General features: G+C 39.7%; 1 protein-coding gene across 2 annotated transcripts; it reads right to left on the reverse strand.

Moving 5' to 3' along the window:
* Window positions 1-481: 481 nt before the first annotated feature.
* Window positions 482-15,352, reverse strand: LOC121446405 (serpin B13). 2 transcript variants are annotated; one of them, XM_041649019.1, is made up of 8 exons: window positions 15,333-15,352; window positions 14,044-14,225; window positions 13,496-13,552; window positions 5,208-5,330; window positions 4,723-4,840; window positions 2,772-2,914; window positions 2,449-2,604; window positions 482-1,199 (listed from the first exon to the last, which is right to left on the reverse strand). In XM_041649019.1, exons 2-8 carry the CDS (start codon window positions 14,206-14,208, stop codon window positions 798-800), a joined length of 1,164 nt encoding a protein of 387 aa, XP_041504953.1. In that variant the 5' UTR covers window positions 14,209-14,225; window positions 15,333-15,352; the 3' UTR covers window positions 482-797. The 2 variants fall into 2 exon arrangements, with proteins under 2 accessions (XP_041504953.1, XP_041504952.1); XM_041649018.1 differs by having other exon boundaries at window positions 5,208-5,336.
* Window positions 15,353-16,953: the final 1,601 nt, after the last annotated feature.

A 16,953-nucleotide genomic window follows, 5' to 3' on the forward strand; every position in this document is an offset into this window, starting at 1 on the left:
AGACTTGAGAGAGAGTAAGAAGGGTATATGTAAATATATGGAGGGAAGAAAGAGAGGGAGCAGTACTGTATTATAATCCCAAGAATTAAAGAAGAAAAAATAATTTTAAAGGAGAGGTTATCTGGCCAGAGCCATCCCTCATTCAAGAATCCAACAGAAAAATTCAAGAGGACAAAGAAATAAAAGGGCCACTCATTTAAAGGAGAGTCCAGACATTCACTTTCCAAAGCTTGAAAGAATGACTGGGTAGCAGTATTGATCAGGTACATTTACCTTCGCAATTATTTCTAATACTAAAATGATTCTGAAACGAATGTGGGGGATATAATGTTAGCATGGAGGATGAAAATAAGGAAATCTTTCTGTCTGGCATACTGTTGTTTAATTTGTTCGGCATTTGAGTTATATTCCATTCACATGTTTCTAAATTCTGTTTTCTGAGTACAAGTCCCTGGAAAAAAGAAACACGTTAGTTGAGTAAGTTATTACTTTATTTTATTTATGTATTATAATATGCCAAAATGCTAGAACTGAATGAACCCTGAATTTCCCCATAGAGTCCACCCTTTTTATCAAAAAAAGAAAAAAATGTTCCTGGTACTGATGGACCGTCAAAGGAAATCAGGGGAGAACTAAACTGGGCTTCCTGCGTGGCACACACGATGGGGTCACTTTTAAACAAAATATGAAAATATGCTGTCGCTGCTACTGTGCCTGAGGTTGGAGCACATGAATGAATCCCATGATCTGTCAACCCCGAGTGCCGCTTGATGGAGCCATGTCCTAGCTTCATCATCTCAAGGAGAAGAAAACCTGCCGAAAAAGAGGATGCTGTCCGACTCTCTGTGCCTGATGAAGTACAAGAACGGGTGGTTACAGTGCACAAGTTCGCAGTCTGCAGCTGACGAGACCATGAAGCCCATGCCGGTGCCCGCAGTGGCCTCGACACCGTCCTCCGTCACCACCAGGAAGGATCTGTGCAGAAAGTTCTGGGCGTGCAGCCCTGAGCGTGCAGACATTCCTGAGTAGTCCGCATCCTGGCTGAAGGCACTGAGCATGCCCATACCTTTCAGCACGGGTTCCAGTTCATAGCTCTCCTCCACCTGCATGCGGGGCAGGCGCAGGTCCACCTTCCTTTGCTCCAGGTGTCCAGGGCTAGTCAATTCTACCAACTTCTCAGGAGACAGTTTATCAATTATCTATGGTAGGAAAGGTAAATCCAAGAACATTTTAAAAGCCTCACACTGGCTCCAGAAAGACAGAAAGCACTACTTTTACTAACAAACAGAATTTTCATTTGTCTGTTGTCTACGAAAAAGACTGTTGTCTTATATTCTCTCTTATATTTGCCTGTATTATATTATCTATATATAGCATGAACTGATTTTTTCAAATTAAAAGCAAGGTATTTTGAATTCTGCATTTCAATTTCTGCTCCCTTCTAGTTTCTATATGTGCATGAGTGTAATTACTCACAGTGGATGTCTATTTTATATGTATTTAACTTCACACCACGTCTCTCATAAACTGATAAAGTTAGATAACACTTCTGTCAAGTTGCTATGTTTTAACAACAGTCAACATTATCCATTTCCCTTACAGACTAATATGTATAAAACATTCTAATGTATGCTCATAAATTCTGAAGATAGAAAATTAACATTTACTATAAATTTCAAACTAGGCATCCTACTGTATTCAATGTTGGAACTACTGATTTGACTAACAAAGCCAATTTTCTCCTTCTGAATCACTTCCTTTCAGCGTGTGTGTGTGTGTGTGTGTGTGTGTGTGTGTAAAGCTTCAATACATGTTTCACGTTATTCCAAAATATTTTCAATTTATAATTTTACTGAGTGTTTCTGTGTCCTCTACACATCTAGGCTGCACTTCCATACACAACATAATGGCACATATCAAGTCCCAGGGAGGTCAGTGCTGTAGATGTGAATGCTGAGAAACAGACAGTTTGGAGGATTTATGGTTGGGAAACATCTTAAAGGATAAGTATTTGAAGTTATGCATTCCTGGTGTCCAGGATCCAAAACACTAGCCTTGTCATTGTTTTGAAAAGAAAGTGGATAGACCTACATCAAGAAAAAGGATCAAAAGAAATGCAAAATCCAAGGGCTTTACTGAATTCCATGCAAAAGTTATATATTCAAGCATGTATGGTTTTTTCCAGGCAAAGACTCTTTGGAACCACCCCCATACAGTTTAAAATATCCATTTAGCTCGTCTCAGCACAGCTGCATTCTAGTTATTCTCAACAAGTCTCTTTCTCAATAGAGATCAGTAGGGAGTCACTGCACAAAGTGAGAAATACTTCCAAAGTGGCACAACCACCCATCAAATTTTGTTCAGAAGCCATGTTCCCAGGCTCCCTGGGTACAAGAGATGCAATACAGAGTTTTAAAAATGATATAGGTACGAGGTATCAAGGTTTACCTTCTCCAGACCATCTATGTCATTGGGCAGGAGCACGAACATGCTGAGATCACTGTTTTTATATGGAATCCCCACAATTTTGGCCTGAAGATCCTCTAAGAGGGTGAAACTGAAGGAGCTGCACTGAGTCATCATCTGAACAGGTTTACTTGTGTTCTGCAACAAATAATCAGAGATAAAAACATTAAGAAAATCATATGGCTCCCCAGTAGCTCTTGAAAATAATATAACCACAAAGTCTGAGCTACTGAATAGGCATTTGGCCAAATGACTTTAGACTGTACATTCCAGAAGTAAGCAGACACATATATAAAGGACCATACCTTATTCAGCCAGAATTCCTCCTCCTTGGTATGTTCTTTATTAAACTCCCTGTCCCACAGGCCTTTAAAATAAACTGTATTAATGAGCACCAGCTTGGTGGAACTGCTGAAGGAGCCTTCTGGAAATAGGTACTTGACTTTTTCTGAAAACAGAGAAACAGAAAAGAGTGGTCTGTCCTGCAAATCACAGACTATAATGTAACAGATGTGGATGTGGGTGGACTTGCAGCCACGTCAACACCCGGGGGCCTTGTGCACCAAGGATTTGCTGGCAGAGTCAGCAGGGAAATTCTCATATTGTCTCTGTTTCCATGCAGATGTACTTATTATCAGCTAAGAAATCTTCGGCAACTTGTTTACACTGAGTGCCTAAGTTTCCATGTTTATCAAACAGAAAAAAAGCATGCCTAATGGCATTGTTGAAATGAATACATGGTTTAATATGGACCTATAATCACTACCTGGCATATTTTAAGCATTCTGCTTTAGCTACTATACTTATCTATTCAACAGAATCCTCACCTGTGGTTCAGAAGTTATTTAAAAGAAACAGATTTAAAGTGCATATATGAGAGGGAGTACTGACCAGTGCACCCCAAGTTCAACATTAAATTGTCTTCTTCTATCACACTCCACCTTGACAAAGGTGATCCCTGAACCAAGAACTCAGCAATTCAAGTGGTTAGCTGGCCAACCTCTCTCCACCCTGTAACTCCCAATGCCAGTTGCAGACACATCCCACTATGCTCAGCTTTTATATATGATGTGGGATGTCCTTCTGTATATTGCTGCTCTTATTGGTTAATAAACAAATATGCTTAGGTCTATGGCAGGGCCGAATATAGCCAGGCTGGAAGAGATATATAGAGAGAGTATGTGAAGTCAAGGAGATGCCATATAGCTGCCGAAGAAGGCATATGCATGCCATGTAGCTGCCCAAGAAGCAAGAGTTAGCAAACGATGAGCTAAGGGTTTTATATTACCAAGGGTAAAATATAAAATAATAGAAATGGGTTAATTTAAGATGTAAGAACTAGCTAGGAATACACCTGAGACACCAGTCAAACAGTGCTGTAATTAATATAGTTTCTATGGGAATATTCAGGTCTAGGAGGCCGAGAAACAAACAAGCAGTCTCCAACTACATACAAAGACTCTGGGAATCCGAACTGTAGTATTCATGTTGTTTGGGCATCTCCTCAGTCCCAGAAATTTGCATTTTATTAAGTTCACATTACACTAAATACTGAAAAATTCTATTCAGCCAACCTTTCAATATACCCTTGTTTTCTGGTTGTTTAATTTCTTTCTTTAAATAAAATACAAAGAAAAAATATTCAACATCATGACAAATCTCATTAATAGTGGTACTAGAAAATGGTAGACACTACCTACTTCTCAATGTTTCTTTACTGTTTCTAATATATTTTATTTATAATAGAGAATGATAAAAGAAGGATGGGAAAGATAGTTGTCAAATCTTTACAGTGGAGGTGTCTGAAGATTTAATCATCTCTACCAGATGCTCAAGTGGGCAGGAGGCCTGAGTAATCCTAGCTGTAGGTACAGACAAGTCTTGGTGAAAAAGTTGTGTATGCCTCACTTAACAAAGAGAGTGGGAGCTCTATGCCATTCACATTTGGGGCTCCAGACTAAGAGAGGAAGAACAAAGTAACGATAAACAAGATGCCATCCCTGGAACTACAAAGGTAAGTGTGACTCACAGCTTGTGCAAACAATTTTCCACTGTTGCATCTCTCCATATATGCTAAGACCATCCCATCCCCTGCAGTACCCTATCCAACCTTTATGCCTATCCTTGCCTGAACCCATCTCTAGCGCCTCCCAAAGTTCATTCATCTGGTATCTATGAAGCCTCAAGCCCAAGACTTTTGTCATAGCTGGTAATCAAGAAGTGTGCTTTTTGGTGAAAAACCCATCCATACTCTACCATTTGTTTGGCTTTCAACCCAGGAATTAATCTTCTTTCGACTTTCATCTGCAGCATTTACAAAATCAACAGGCTCCAGAGATGCATGGTAATATTTTTCAACATAATCTATGTATTTCTTTAGGAGAGATGGGGAAGAAATAGAAAGAGATTGAAGAATTTGTCAAGTACAAATACCTCTTAATAAATGTGTCTGTTCATTAGGAAAACTAATGTCAAAATGTGAATGTTTAGGTCCTGGGAAGATGGTTCTTACTGCTTCCACATACTGTCATTCAGGTCCAATGTGATTAAGGCAAAAGTCAGGTATAGGCTGTATGAACTCAAAAAGGAACTGCATGTCTGGAGAGCAGTCCAGAAAGACTAGTAAAACAGGACCATGGCAAGAGCCAACTTGGCAGCATGGCCCAAAAACTCAGTCCTAAATGGGATATTGGCCATTCATTGCTACCACACATAGATGTGGCATGCACAACAGAACTTACTTGAAGGAAGAGGTATGTTTTCTCTCCAAACAGCCTGTTGCTTATGTTCAGTTCATAATCATTAGGGAATTTGCTTATTTCAGTCAAAAGCTTTTGGAATTGTTCATGTATTTCTTCTGTCTTCTGAATCTTCAAAATCAAGACAAAAACTCAGTGGGTTATCTTGGCAAAAGCAAGCCTAGATTCTCTTCCAAAAGGATGTGGCTAGAGTCCTTCCTCTATGAGCAAACTGGAGAGAAAAATATAAATGTCCATTGGTCTCTGGACATCATCTGGCTCTCTATAAACATAGATGCAAGTCAAACCCAACCTGAACTTCATGGCGAAGCCTCTAGCAGCCCCCATTACTACAAATCTTTGTTTTCTGATCCAGCTGTCACTTTGGGTTTCAAACATAACAGCTTACTAAGTGTTTCGTACATTTGTTTTTATCTGCTCACAGACTCTAAACACTTGAGAAGTGTAAAGGATCCCCTAGATAATTCCTCTCCACTGACACTGGGATATTAAAAGTAATTTTTCATGAAGAAAGTGATCATTTATGAGAGCTGCAAACCAAACTAAAATGAAATTTGCCACTGTTTTTTAAAAATAATTATCAAAACCTTCTGGCTATCTTCCGTAGGGTATACCAGCTTTCTGACTGTGTGCTGCAGGCAGTGCGTGGCAAAACCGGGTGAGCCAGAACAGTTTCTTAGACCAGAGCAGAACATTGTCTCATGACTTGTCATGTGGGCTCTGGTTGCTGTAATTCACAGAGGATGCAGAGAGATGCAGTTCAGCTCTAAAGTAAGTGATTGAGTCCTGATTGATTCCACATGAGAACTAAAAAGTTCATTTTCTTGTACAAAATGATGCATAAAGATTTATTTAATTCTTTATTGTGTCTCTTATTTTCATTGCTCACAACCCAACTGCCTACAACTATACCAAAAAAAGTAATAGATAGCTAAATTTTGCAAATAACTGGTAACTTTTTGCATACATTTGACCTGAAAATGCATATCCCCACCATTCTGGCAGTATCTATTGGGCTGACCTTTGCTGCCTCCTTACTGTTATGAAAGGCTGGGTGACTCGCAATCAGTTTATTGCTGCTTGGGTTGATTGGGGCAAGCAGTGAACAGGTCAGGTGCATTACACCCTTTGGGAATTAAGAATTTAATGTGCACTAATTTCCTAGTGAGTCATTTATGACTAAACCGACATGCAAATAAGGGAAAAGAAGAAAACCCTGTTTTCAAACAGGTTTGGGGTTTTAGTTTGTACTACCTTGATAATGACCTGGAGTTGGTAAAACCCAAAGATCCTATTCTGGAAGTAAAAAGGTATCTTCATCACAAAACTGACTACATCGTAGGCTTTACTATGTCCCAAGGTCATCAACCAAGTGCAGATTTTGTTCCAAAATTATACATTGTAAACAAACAAGTCTCAAGTCAAACTCATGGGAAAATAGCAAGCATCCACAAGACAGACACAAACATTTAGACGTTCACATCAGTTCTCTATTACAGAAAAATGTTTCTGGAAAATGTCTATCCTTGAATAAGAGTTTAAAATTTAAGACAGGATTTTTAACAAATGGTGTTGCAAAAACTGAATAACTAACTGCACGTAGAAGAATGCAAATAGATCCATATGCAACACCCTGCACAGGCACAGAAGACAACATCCTGAACAGAACACCAATAGTGCAGGCACTAAGATAAACAATAAATGGAAACTCATGAAAATGAAAAGCTTCTGTAAAGCAAAGGACACCATCAATAGAACAAAATGGCAGCATATAAAATAAGAAAACATTTTCACCAACCCTATATCTAATATAGGGCTAATATATAAAATATATAAAAAACATATACTAGATATCAACAAGCCCAATATTCAATTAAAAATGGAGCACAGGTCTAAACAGAGAATGAAAACACTCCTCCATTGCTGGTGAAAGTGCAAACTGGTACCGCCACTTTGAGAATCAATATAGTGGTTCCTCAAAAAATTGGAAATTGATCGACTTCAACATCCAGCTATACCACTCCTGGGAATATGGTTCAATCATACCACAAGGAAACTTGTTCAACTATGTTCATAACAGCTTTATTCATAATATCTAGAAACTGGAAACAACCTAGATGTCCCTCAACTGTAACATGGATAAAGAAAATATGGTACATTTACACAATAAGGTATTTCTCAGCTGTTTAAAAAAATGACATCATGAAATTTGCACACAAATGGATGGAACTAGAAAATTTATCCTAAGTGAAGTAACCTAGATCCAGAAAGATAAATATTGCAAGTGATCATTTATATATGACTATTAGCCATTAAATAAATGATAAGCAACCTAGAATTCTACAATGTATCGACTGAGAAAAGTTAGGTATAGAAGAATGAGCTAGGGGGAACACATGGATCTTACTGGGATGGAAAAAATCGAACCGATTTTACAAGTGTACTGGATGTGGGTGTGGACAGGAATAGAAGGATCAGGTGGAAGGGGAGAAAATAGGGTTGAGGGAGGGAATGCAGGAAGAGGCAGATGAAATTGAGGGGTGTTTGAGGGATGATATGGAAACCTAGTGCAGTGGAAACTTTTTAAAATATGTGAAGGATATCCTAATGAGGTCTGCTAATAATAGGAGAGACAGAGTCCCAACTGGCCACCTCTTGTCACCAAACAAGGCTTCCAGTATCAGCACTCAGTTGCATTCAGTTTAGTCCTTGGCTAAGGGTGTCCTGTGGAAAACCCAAAATAACATAGACTGTTGCCAAGACAACAGAGCGTTCTTTGCACACTGACACTGGGTCCAATTGCCAGGGACAACATCCATACAAATCATTGAACATGAAGAAGTGAAGCTGGTGCCTACATGGAAACTTCACCCCTGCATTCTAGTGTCCTTAGTGTGGGAAGGCACTGTGTACGCTACCGAAAGAGAAGCATAAACACAAACCCAGCCACAAAAACTTTGACCTACAATCTATCCTGCCTGTAAGATATGCTATGGCAATGGTGGCACAGACCTTGTAGAAGTAGCCAGCCAATGTCTGATTTGACTTAAGGCCCACTCCACAAAATGGAAGCCATAGCTGACACTTGGGAGATCTGAGAAACAGAAACTAGATAACCCTGAGTTCAATCACTGGGACCTACACAGTGGATGAAACTTAAGTGACTCCTGAAAGAGCACCATGAAATGCATGAATTTTTTATTCAGAAATTACAGTGAGTCAAAGTTATAATAAATAAAAGAAGTCCATAATTAGACAAATACTGGTAAATTTTTTAAATAAAAAGTAATTCGGTAGATCGCTGTCAAGGATGTCAACCAAGCTAGGTTGCCAATAGTAATATTAGAATATGAGAAGAGAATCTTCCAATGGCTACCAGAAATATAAACCTAGAATTCTCTATAGTCATTAAAGCACATCAGAGTTGAATACAGTCTGACAACATCCACCATCATCTACTAACATACCTTAGTAAATCGTTACTAAGGAAACCACAAAGGAATAACACCAGCAGTATGGAAGAACACATGGCCCAAGTCTCTGACAAAGAGACTTCATGCTAACAAAGTCACCTTGGGAATTTTCAGACCAATTCAAAGGTCCCTGTAATCCATAAGTGAGTGCCAAGCTGAGTGCACTGAAAACAACAGGGAAACCCTCGGAACTCACAATCACAGCACGTTCCAGCAGCGTAGTAGCACGGCTACTGCAGAGCTGAGCCTGACTCACGCAAGGAGAAGAAAGAAAGAGAGAGGGAAACATGTCGGTCATTCTGACTTCTGAGGAAGCACAGGAAGGACTGGTCTCAGTCTCACCTAAACTTAAGCTATGAAACAAACAAGGTACCCTGTGCTGAGCCTGCAGTGCACTAGAAATCAACAGAAAGAATGCCTAAGTAGCAACTCACAAACCTCCAGCTGTGTTACATGCACAAGCTTCGCAACGACAATCCCCAGAAGTGTTACATGCATAAGCTTCGCACAGACAATCCCCAGAAGTGTTTTTGTTTACTTGTTTGTTTAGTAGACTTTGTGCATTTCAATGATGTTATTGAAAAGTATATCCCAGGCTGGGCACAGTGGTATATGTCTATCCCAGGTTGGGCACAGTGGGACATGTATATCCCAGGCTGGGCACAGTGGTACATGAAGTATATCCCAGGCTGGGCACAGTGGGACATGAATATCCCAGGCTGGGCACAGTGGGACATGTCTATCCCAGGCTGGGCACAGTGGGACATGTATATCCCAGGCTAGGCACAGTGGTACATGTATATCCCAGGCTGGGCACAGTGGTACATGTATATCCCAGGCTAGGCACAGTGGTACATGTCTATCCCAGGCTGGGCACAGTGGTACATGTCTATCCCAGGCTGGGCACAGTGGTACATGTCTTTAACCTCAGCACTCAGAAGTATATCCCAGGCTGGGCACAGTGGTACATGTCTTTAACCTCAGCACTCAGAAGTATATCCCAGGCTGGGCACAGCGGTACATGTCTTTAACCTCAACACTCAGAAGTATATCCCAGGCTGGGCACAGTGGTACATGTCTTTAACCTCAGCACTCAGAAGTATATCCTAGGCTGGGCATAGTGGTACATGTCTTTAACCTCAGCACTCAGAAGGCAGAAGTAGGCAGATCTCTGTGAGTTCAAAGCCAGCATGTCTATATAGCAAGTTCCAGACAACTAGAAATATATAGTGATACCCTGTCTCAACAAAAGAACAGAAAGAGGAAAGGGAGAAAGGAAAGGGGAAAAGAGAAAAAGATGGAGACAATGGGAAGGAGAAAGTAAAGAAGGAAAGAGAACTAGCTTCCTTTCCATAGGGGCCTCTAAGAAAATCTTGGATTGGCCTGGCTCTCAACAAGAACAGACATTCAGAAGCTCAAAGATCTCCATCCAAGACAAAGCTACAAAGACCTCTGAAGCCACACACCATAACCAAACTGTAAAAAGTAAAAAAAAAAAAAATGAATCTAGCGAGAACCAGAGTACACACTTGTTACATACAAGGGAGCATCTTATATTGACAAATTTCCCAGAAAAAAAAAATGTTATGAAAGGATTGATATGCTATATAAAATATACTGAAAGAAAAGAATGTGGTAGAGTTCACCAAGAATACCATATACAGTAAAACTATCCTTCAAAAACAAAGGAGAAATTAATGCTTTTCCAGTTAAATAAAAGTAGGGGGTCTGATAAGAAGTGCTAAATGGCTTCAAGTTGAAATGAAAAGATGATACATAACTGCATAAAACCACATGAAAATATAAAATTGTCTTGTAACAGTAATTATACAAAAAAAAAAAAGCCAGGATCCTACAGTTCAAAAATCACTTCAAAATCTGGTAGGGGATTTTTAAGCATACAAATATAGGACCTAAAAAGAGGTTAAACTGTGTTTTGGTACATAAAGGGAAGGCAGACAGAAGGAGTAGAGCATTATATGTGATAGATGTTAGATGATTATCAGTTTCAAATACCAGACTGATATTAAGGGTAAAATGTTTTGTTCATAGACTAGACACAAAAGGAAATGAGAATCGAATCAAAACAACTCTTTAATAAGAAATCCACTAAATAAATAAAACCTAAATCACATAAAAAGGGAAATAGCAAAGGTAAAAATAGTTTTAATCCAAATTCTACCCAATGAATTAGTGAGTTTCTGAATTATACAAACACATCCACAATTTAAAAATTAAAAAAAAATAACTCGTCAAAGTCCAGAGAATAAGTGCTCAGTCATAAATGGGACATCTGTATCACATTATCTCCTCCCAGGGCCCAGGGCCCACCACAGAAGATTGTAAGAGCCAGAGGCTGGGAAGGACCATGACAAAAGTATCTTCAGGAAATGACAAGACATTTGTTCTCGTGAACTCACAATGTTTGTGGTTGCCTGGTCAGGAGCCACACAAGGTTAAGCCAGTCAGGGTTCCAGCACAGGGATGGGAGGGGCTTAAGGCTCTTGAGCTCAGAGCTATTGACAGTTGACGGATTCTAGGGAAGGGAGCATCAGCCTTCTCTAGAGTCACAACGACCCAGTGGATGGCACCATATTCATGAGTATATGGCAGCACAAACTGGACTCTATGGCTTATTTACATTTTTTAAAAAAGAACATGAAAGTGGGGGCAAAACTAAGAACTGGGAAAATGTAAAAAGATGTGGAGATAGAGAGGATAAAAGCAATTAAACAAACTTTATACAGACAAAAAACTTTTGAGGAGCTGATAAAATATTATATACTTAAAATACATAATAAGCTCATTTTAAGGGCCTGGAGCTATTTTGATACTAAACCTGTACAGAAATGTCCATGAAAAACATTTTTGACATCATTTATAGCATTTTTCAAAATTAACATAATATTAGTAAATCAAATGTGTTTAATTTTAAAGTATCATGACTCAGTATATTATTATACAAATAAAAGATTTACCACTAGAAATTCTAGAACACATAAAGAAATAGCTGTAAAAATTAACCCATTTGCCATTCGTAGCAAAATAAGAAGTGCATTGGTTAATAAATTCCTAATTCAAGAGAATGGAGCTTCTACTCTCAAGAGAGAGGTTTATGTTCAGGGAAGGGAATCAAGGATTGGCAATGGTCATCTTTCTCATAGAAATGCAGTTGAGTACCTCATACAGGTACTCATACAGGTATTCACTGCAATATTCCTTCTACCTTCCTACGCTGTCTTGAGATTTTAACACCATTTTGGAAGAGAAGGGTTCCGAATATTCTGAATTCATGGCATACTGGTAGTACATGTCAAGCCTGCCACTGGACTTCACTCCTGTTTATTCATCTACTAATAAGGAGATTGGGCCAGCTGCCTCCGGAATATGCTCCAGCCCCAATGTCTTTGTCGCAGTCAGTACCTCTACTCTTCATTTCTTCAGCTCCCAAGAACTCCTAGGGAAGGGGCAGAATTGTCTCATGGTGGAAGACGGCAGGTATATGAACTGAAAGGCAACTTGCACCCAGTCATGAATCTCTCCACCCAGGATAACGGCATCTGCCCCAGATGAGGTTCCTGTGTAGTCTGAGGAACTATTGTGTGGAGAAGTTCTCTGGAAGCTACTACATGTCTCAGTTGCACATGAGAACAGCCACCGGATCTAACTCAGTTAAAAATCCCAAGAAGGAAGCACAAGTCCAAAGCTGAAACGGAGCACACAGGCAGCCTAGCATTGTGGGATTATGAAGTGACCAGCTCACAATGTTGGGAGCTTGACAGTACTGTGCTGTGCTGTGCTTTCTGACAGAGCAATTGTGCCCTTCTGAGACCTTGGGTTACTTCTAGATGCTAACCTGTGACCTAATGGGCCCCATCCCATTCTGTATTTGGTAAGACCAAGCAAGAGATACCAGAAAGCTAGATCTGGAAGATGATCAATGCTCCTGTGCTGATAGCATTTAAGGAAATATTATCAGGAGAAGCAAAACATTAATTCAGTTCAGCAATAATATTGCTTTCAGTTTCCTACAGTACTAGGTGAGTTAAATGAATGATCTAGATGATTCTATCAGAAATGTCACAGAAGACTAAAGAAAGTGAATTACTTGCCAAAGTCCCAAAGTCCTGGCATACCCAAGCCAGAACGTTACCCAATTCTCTGCACCCCCAAAGCTGTTATAACAACCTGTTGGTGTGTTAGCATTCATAGTGGTTGTTGTGTGTTCTGATCTCTTATCATTATTGAGAATCTACTGTTTGTGTACAGTACAAATGCTGTGATTGGAAGTGGTTTTCTCCTAGGAGTTTATGTTCTAAAAATCTAACCCTGGTAAAGCAATGTTAAGAGGTGGTGAAACCCTTAAGGAACTTAGTAGGAAAGCTGACTAGGTCACCAAAGGAACTTCCCTCAGAAGAGATTAATGGTAGTCTCTCAAAGCAAGAACAGCCCACAAGTTTTAGCCCCTTATATGTGTCACCAACGTTTATCCCCTAATCCTTCACATATAATGTATTCCAGAAGAGTCTCCATGGAAACCAAACACATGAAGACACTCGGTCTGGGATTTTCAAGCTCAGAAAACATAAGCTTAACAAACCAGCTCCTATTTGTCAAGCTTTCAGACCCTAGTCCTTTGTTTCAGCATCAGAAAATGGACTAACATGCCTAGAGATGGTATTTGGCTCTAGTGACTACTGCTTGATAGTAAATGAGGTATGCTTTTTCTAGTACTTTCCTACATTGATCCTACACCTAAGAAGGAATCACACTAAAGGATATAGAAACATGCCCCACCTCATTTTCTGCAGACTTTATTCTGGAGCTTCCTGTGCCTTTTTCAGAGTAAAGTACCTGATAGAGAGAAAACACTGTCATTATTGTCAGAATAGAGAAATATTTCACATAGCCAAGTGAAGGCTGGCAAAGTATTTTCAAGGGTACCCAAGTATCATCTCCTTGATGAGCCATGGAAATGTCTAGGTTGCTCACTAATTTCCAGAGGAGCCTTATCTACAATATGTCAGGTAGACCAAATAGAAATTAAAAAGCTGATCACCATGGCTTTGGACTTTCATATTCTCTCTTTATATATAAGAATAGTGGCTTTTGGCAAGGCCACTCACCACAACTCCCACCCAAAGGAATTCCATGCATCAAAGAGAAAATGATACTGCAGTGTCTAGACAGGGAGGAGGACTTTGCTGAGAGACCTGACACTGTTCCACATCATCATCTATTTTCTGGCCAACAAGTCAAGATGAGCACATTTTCAATGCCAGAGGTTTAAACCACAAAGCCAAGTTTCCACCTGAAACTTGGCAAAGGCAAAGGAAGCTCCTCACCTTCTGTAACTCGGTGGCAGTGGCTCCCCGGGTCCCCAGGAGGATCATGCCAATGGCTGTTGAGATGCCCACGGGGGAAAAGAAGACGTTGCCGTCATTTGTTTGATCCAGCTCTTTGAAAAGATCAAACCCAAACTGTGCAGTTGCCTTGTCTAGTGAGTCCATGACGATTTCCAAGCTCTCTAGAACAACAATAACAATCAACACAGCATTCGGACTGGGCCGCTTTATGCTATGATTACACCTTCCTTCATCTATCCAGAACACTGAGATTCAGAACTGCTACCTAATCCCTACCTCTGCTCCCATAACAGAAGACATAAGTCAGCTGGACTCTAGCTTCATTCAGTAGTTTTCAGTTCTCATTTCCCCGGGAGGTAGGGTAATGCCTTAATGGTTTTCTCCTCTTGTTTAGCCACAGAGTCTGGTCCCCACCTCCACATCTTATGATAAGCTCTCTGAACAGACCTGCCCTTGACTTGCTGATTTACACCTTACCCAGGCACCCAGCTTGTGGTAAAACAGAGTTCTCAAAGCACAGACAGTGTCACTGGCCTCACATTCAAGCAGTGTTGTCCAAACCAGATTCATTTCTACAGTTGTATCCTTATCTAATAACTTCCCATTTCTGAACAGATCAAAGTCCAGTCCAGAGTAGAACATATTAAGTTCCCTAACTCCTGAATCCTATCCCCACAAAAAGTATACTATGGACTGAATTTTCTCCTAAAGGGCAGTAGAGTAAGTTGGGGATTGTTAGGTGGATTTGGTTTTCTTTTCTTAATATATTCAATACTTTTCTTTTTTGCATTGTTTTTGATTTACTCAATGAGCTAATCTTACTGTTATTAATTCACACAAAAAATAATTTTCAAAGAGCAGTTAATATTCATCAAAAATAAAGAAGTAGAGTACAAATAAGCTTTATGTTTTCTTCAACATTTATTTCATAAAGTCTTTTAAAGAAACCCAAAGCAAAATACAATGAATAAAGCTCCCAAGAGCCTTATACTCCAAGTCTCACTCCTGCTGAGAAATTCACAAGCCTACATTCACTGTTGGAGTCTCAGCCTCAGTTCTCTGTGGGGAGTCCTTACTCAGAAATAAGAGGATTTAAATCACGGGCAAATAAGATGGAGAAGATAAACTACATTGGCCATTTGGGCACTGAAATAAATAAAATCACTGCAAGAAGAGTCTATACACAATAAAATATATTTATTTCAAACCAGCAAACATCCTTATTCTCAAAGCACAGCCTCTTAAGCTGAACCTGAGGGAGAGCTTACCTGACTCCTGAAGGGACAGAAGTGGCTGGACAGGAGGTATGTGAAGTGAGCAGCCGAGGCCTCTAATTTAAAGCTCTCTGGGCCTCTCCCCAGTCATTACAGTCTTTCCAGTGAGACAGCCTCTGCTTTCTCAATGACGGCTTCCCTAATAAAAACAGCACACAAGTTTATGAGAAAACTGACAGCTTAATTCCTTTTATTTTCCTTATGGTCATAAAGTCACGTGCTTAAAGTTATTCAGCAACTGCATTTTCAACTTTAACACAAATAATGTGTGCGTCAGATACACAGGAAGTCAACTTCTTCAAGATCTTTGGACATTCTGCTTAGAAACCAATCATAAAGGCATTCAAGTCAAGCAGAGAACAAAACAAGATTGAAAGCAGATGTTCAAACCAGAGCTAGAGGATAGAGCTGCAACCAAAGGCAAGGTCAGGGGAATTACAGCCTGTGAGGCAGAACAAGTCAGGAGATGCTTTTTATCCTTAAATGGTAGCAGGGATGTTCTGGGAGGGAAAGACTCTGTAGAGCAGCAGTTTTGCACCTTAGAAACACATCACACTCTTCGGAGCAACTCAAGCATCTGTGCCCCAGCACTGACCTAGAAGAGTAACCCTCTCTGTGGAAAGAGCCAGCGTTAAGGCTTTGAATCACCCAGTGTGATTATGATGGATGCACAGACAAGGCTGGGCACCACTTCTTTTTGTAGCCTAATAAGACACCAATTAAATCGACAGTGTTGGGTCCTGACAAGCCATTCACTATATGAAGCTCTATTTGGCGTTTGTATTGTTCTGTGGCGCCAAATGCAAATAAGATTAAAGAACATAATTGTGCTAGGCATGAACTAGGAAAGAAGAGAAGAGTCTGGGCAGGCAACTTCAAACCTGCAGGCATATACGTGTGCACAGACACACACAACCATAGCTGTTACCAAATAATCTGTCCATTAACTCCCATCAGAATGTATTCAATAAATAATTATTGAGTCTACCATGTGCTAAATACTAATGCTTATGAATATTCAACAACCCCATGGGGTTTAGGGAAACAATCTACAAAGTAGGGAAAACTCGGTAGGAAACTGCACCTCCAAAACCCAGTTTTGCCAACCATGGAACATCCCAACTAGTTTTACCAGTTCATCAAAAGAACAAGAGAAATACTGAAGACTGGGACTCAGCTTCAGTCTTAATCAAGGATGTGAGTTTGTCACTTTTGCTAAGCAACTGCTCCTGGGAAGGCAATGTAGCTCCAGCAAGCCTGAAGAGGGGCCTTCTCAGAGACGCGACCTTAAGACACAGCTCATGTATCCATCTTAATATTCACAATTGGCTTTTCTAGTTCTTAAAAAAAATTATTGCCTTTAAAGCAAATTCAAAGCAATATTTAATTAGCTTCGCCTTTTTAATTGCCACTGGAAATATGCAAATTGAGTAAGGATTAGAAAGAATTAGCATTTAATTATAGTTAACTGACATCAGTAAAATGGAAATAAATTAGGGGTTTTAATTAGTTATAGTTAACTCTAATGTCAATGATACAGTCATGTTATGGGTTTTGATGGTATAAAATTCTTGAATGTACAATAATATTTCATGCTTTAATATGTCTATCTACT

The sequence above is a fragment of the Microtus oregoni genome, unplaced genomic scaffold (genome assembly GCF_018167655.1).
Source record: "Microtus oregoni isolate MIOR12 unplaced genomic scaffold, Mior012 000003F_ref0000135, whole genome shotgun sequence".
Classification (NCBI taxonomy): domain Eukaryota; kingdom Metazoa; phylum Chordata; class Mammalia; order Rodentia; family Cricetidae; genus Microtus; species Microtus oregoni.

What these genes read in the sequence shown, in the direction of transcription:
- LOC121446405 (XM_041649018.1), bottom strand. Translation starts at nt 14,208, where the DNA reads ATGGACTCACTAGACAAGGCAACTGCACAGTTTGGGTTTGATCTTTTC. An exon ending in CTGCCACCGAGTTACAGAAG is followed by an intron (nt 13,553 to 14,043) that starts GTGAGGAGCTTC and finishes TCTCTCTATCAG; the next exon opens with GTACTTTACTCTGAAAAAGG. An exon ending in ACATAGATGGTCTGGAGAAG is followed by an intron (nt 1,200 to 2,448) that starts GTAAACCTTGAT and finishes TTCCTACCATAG; the next exon opens with ATAATTGATAAACTGTCTCC.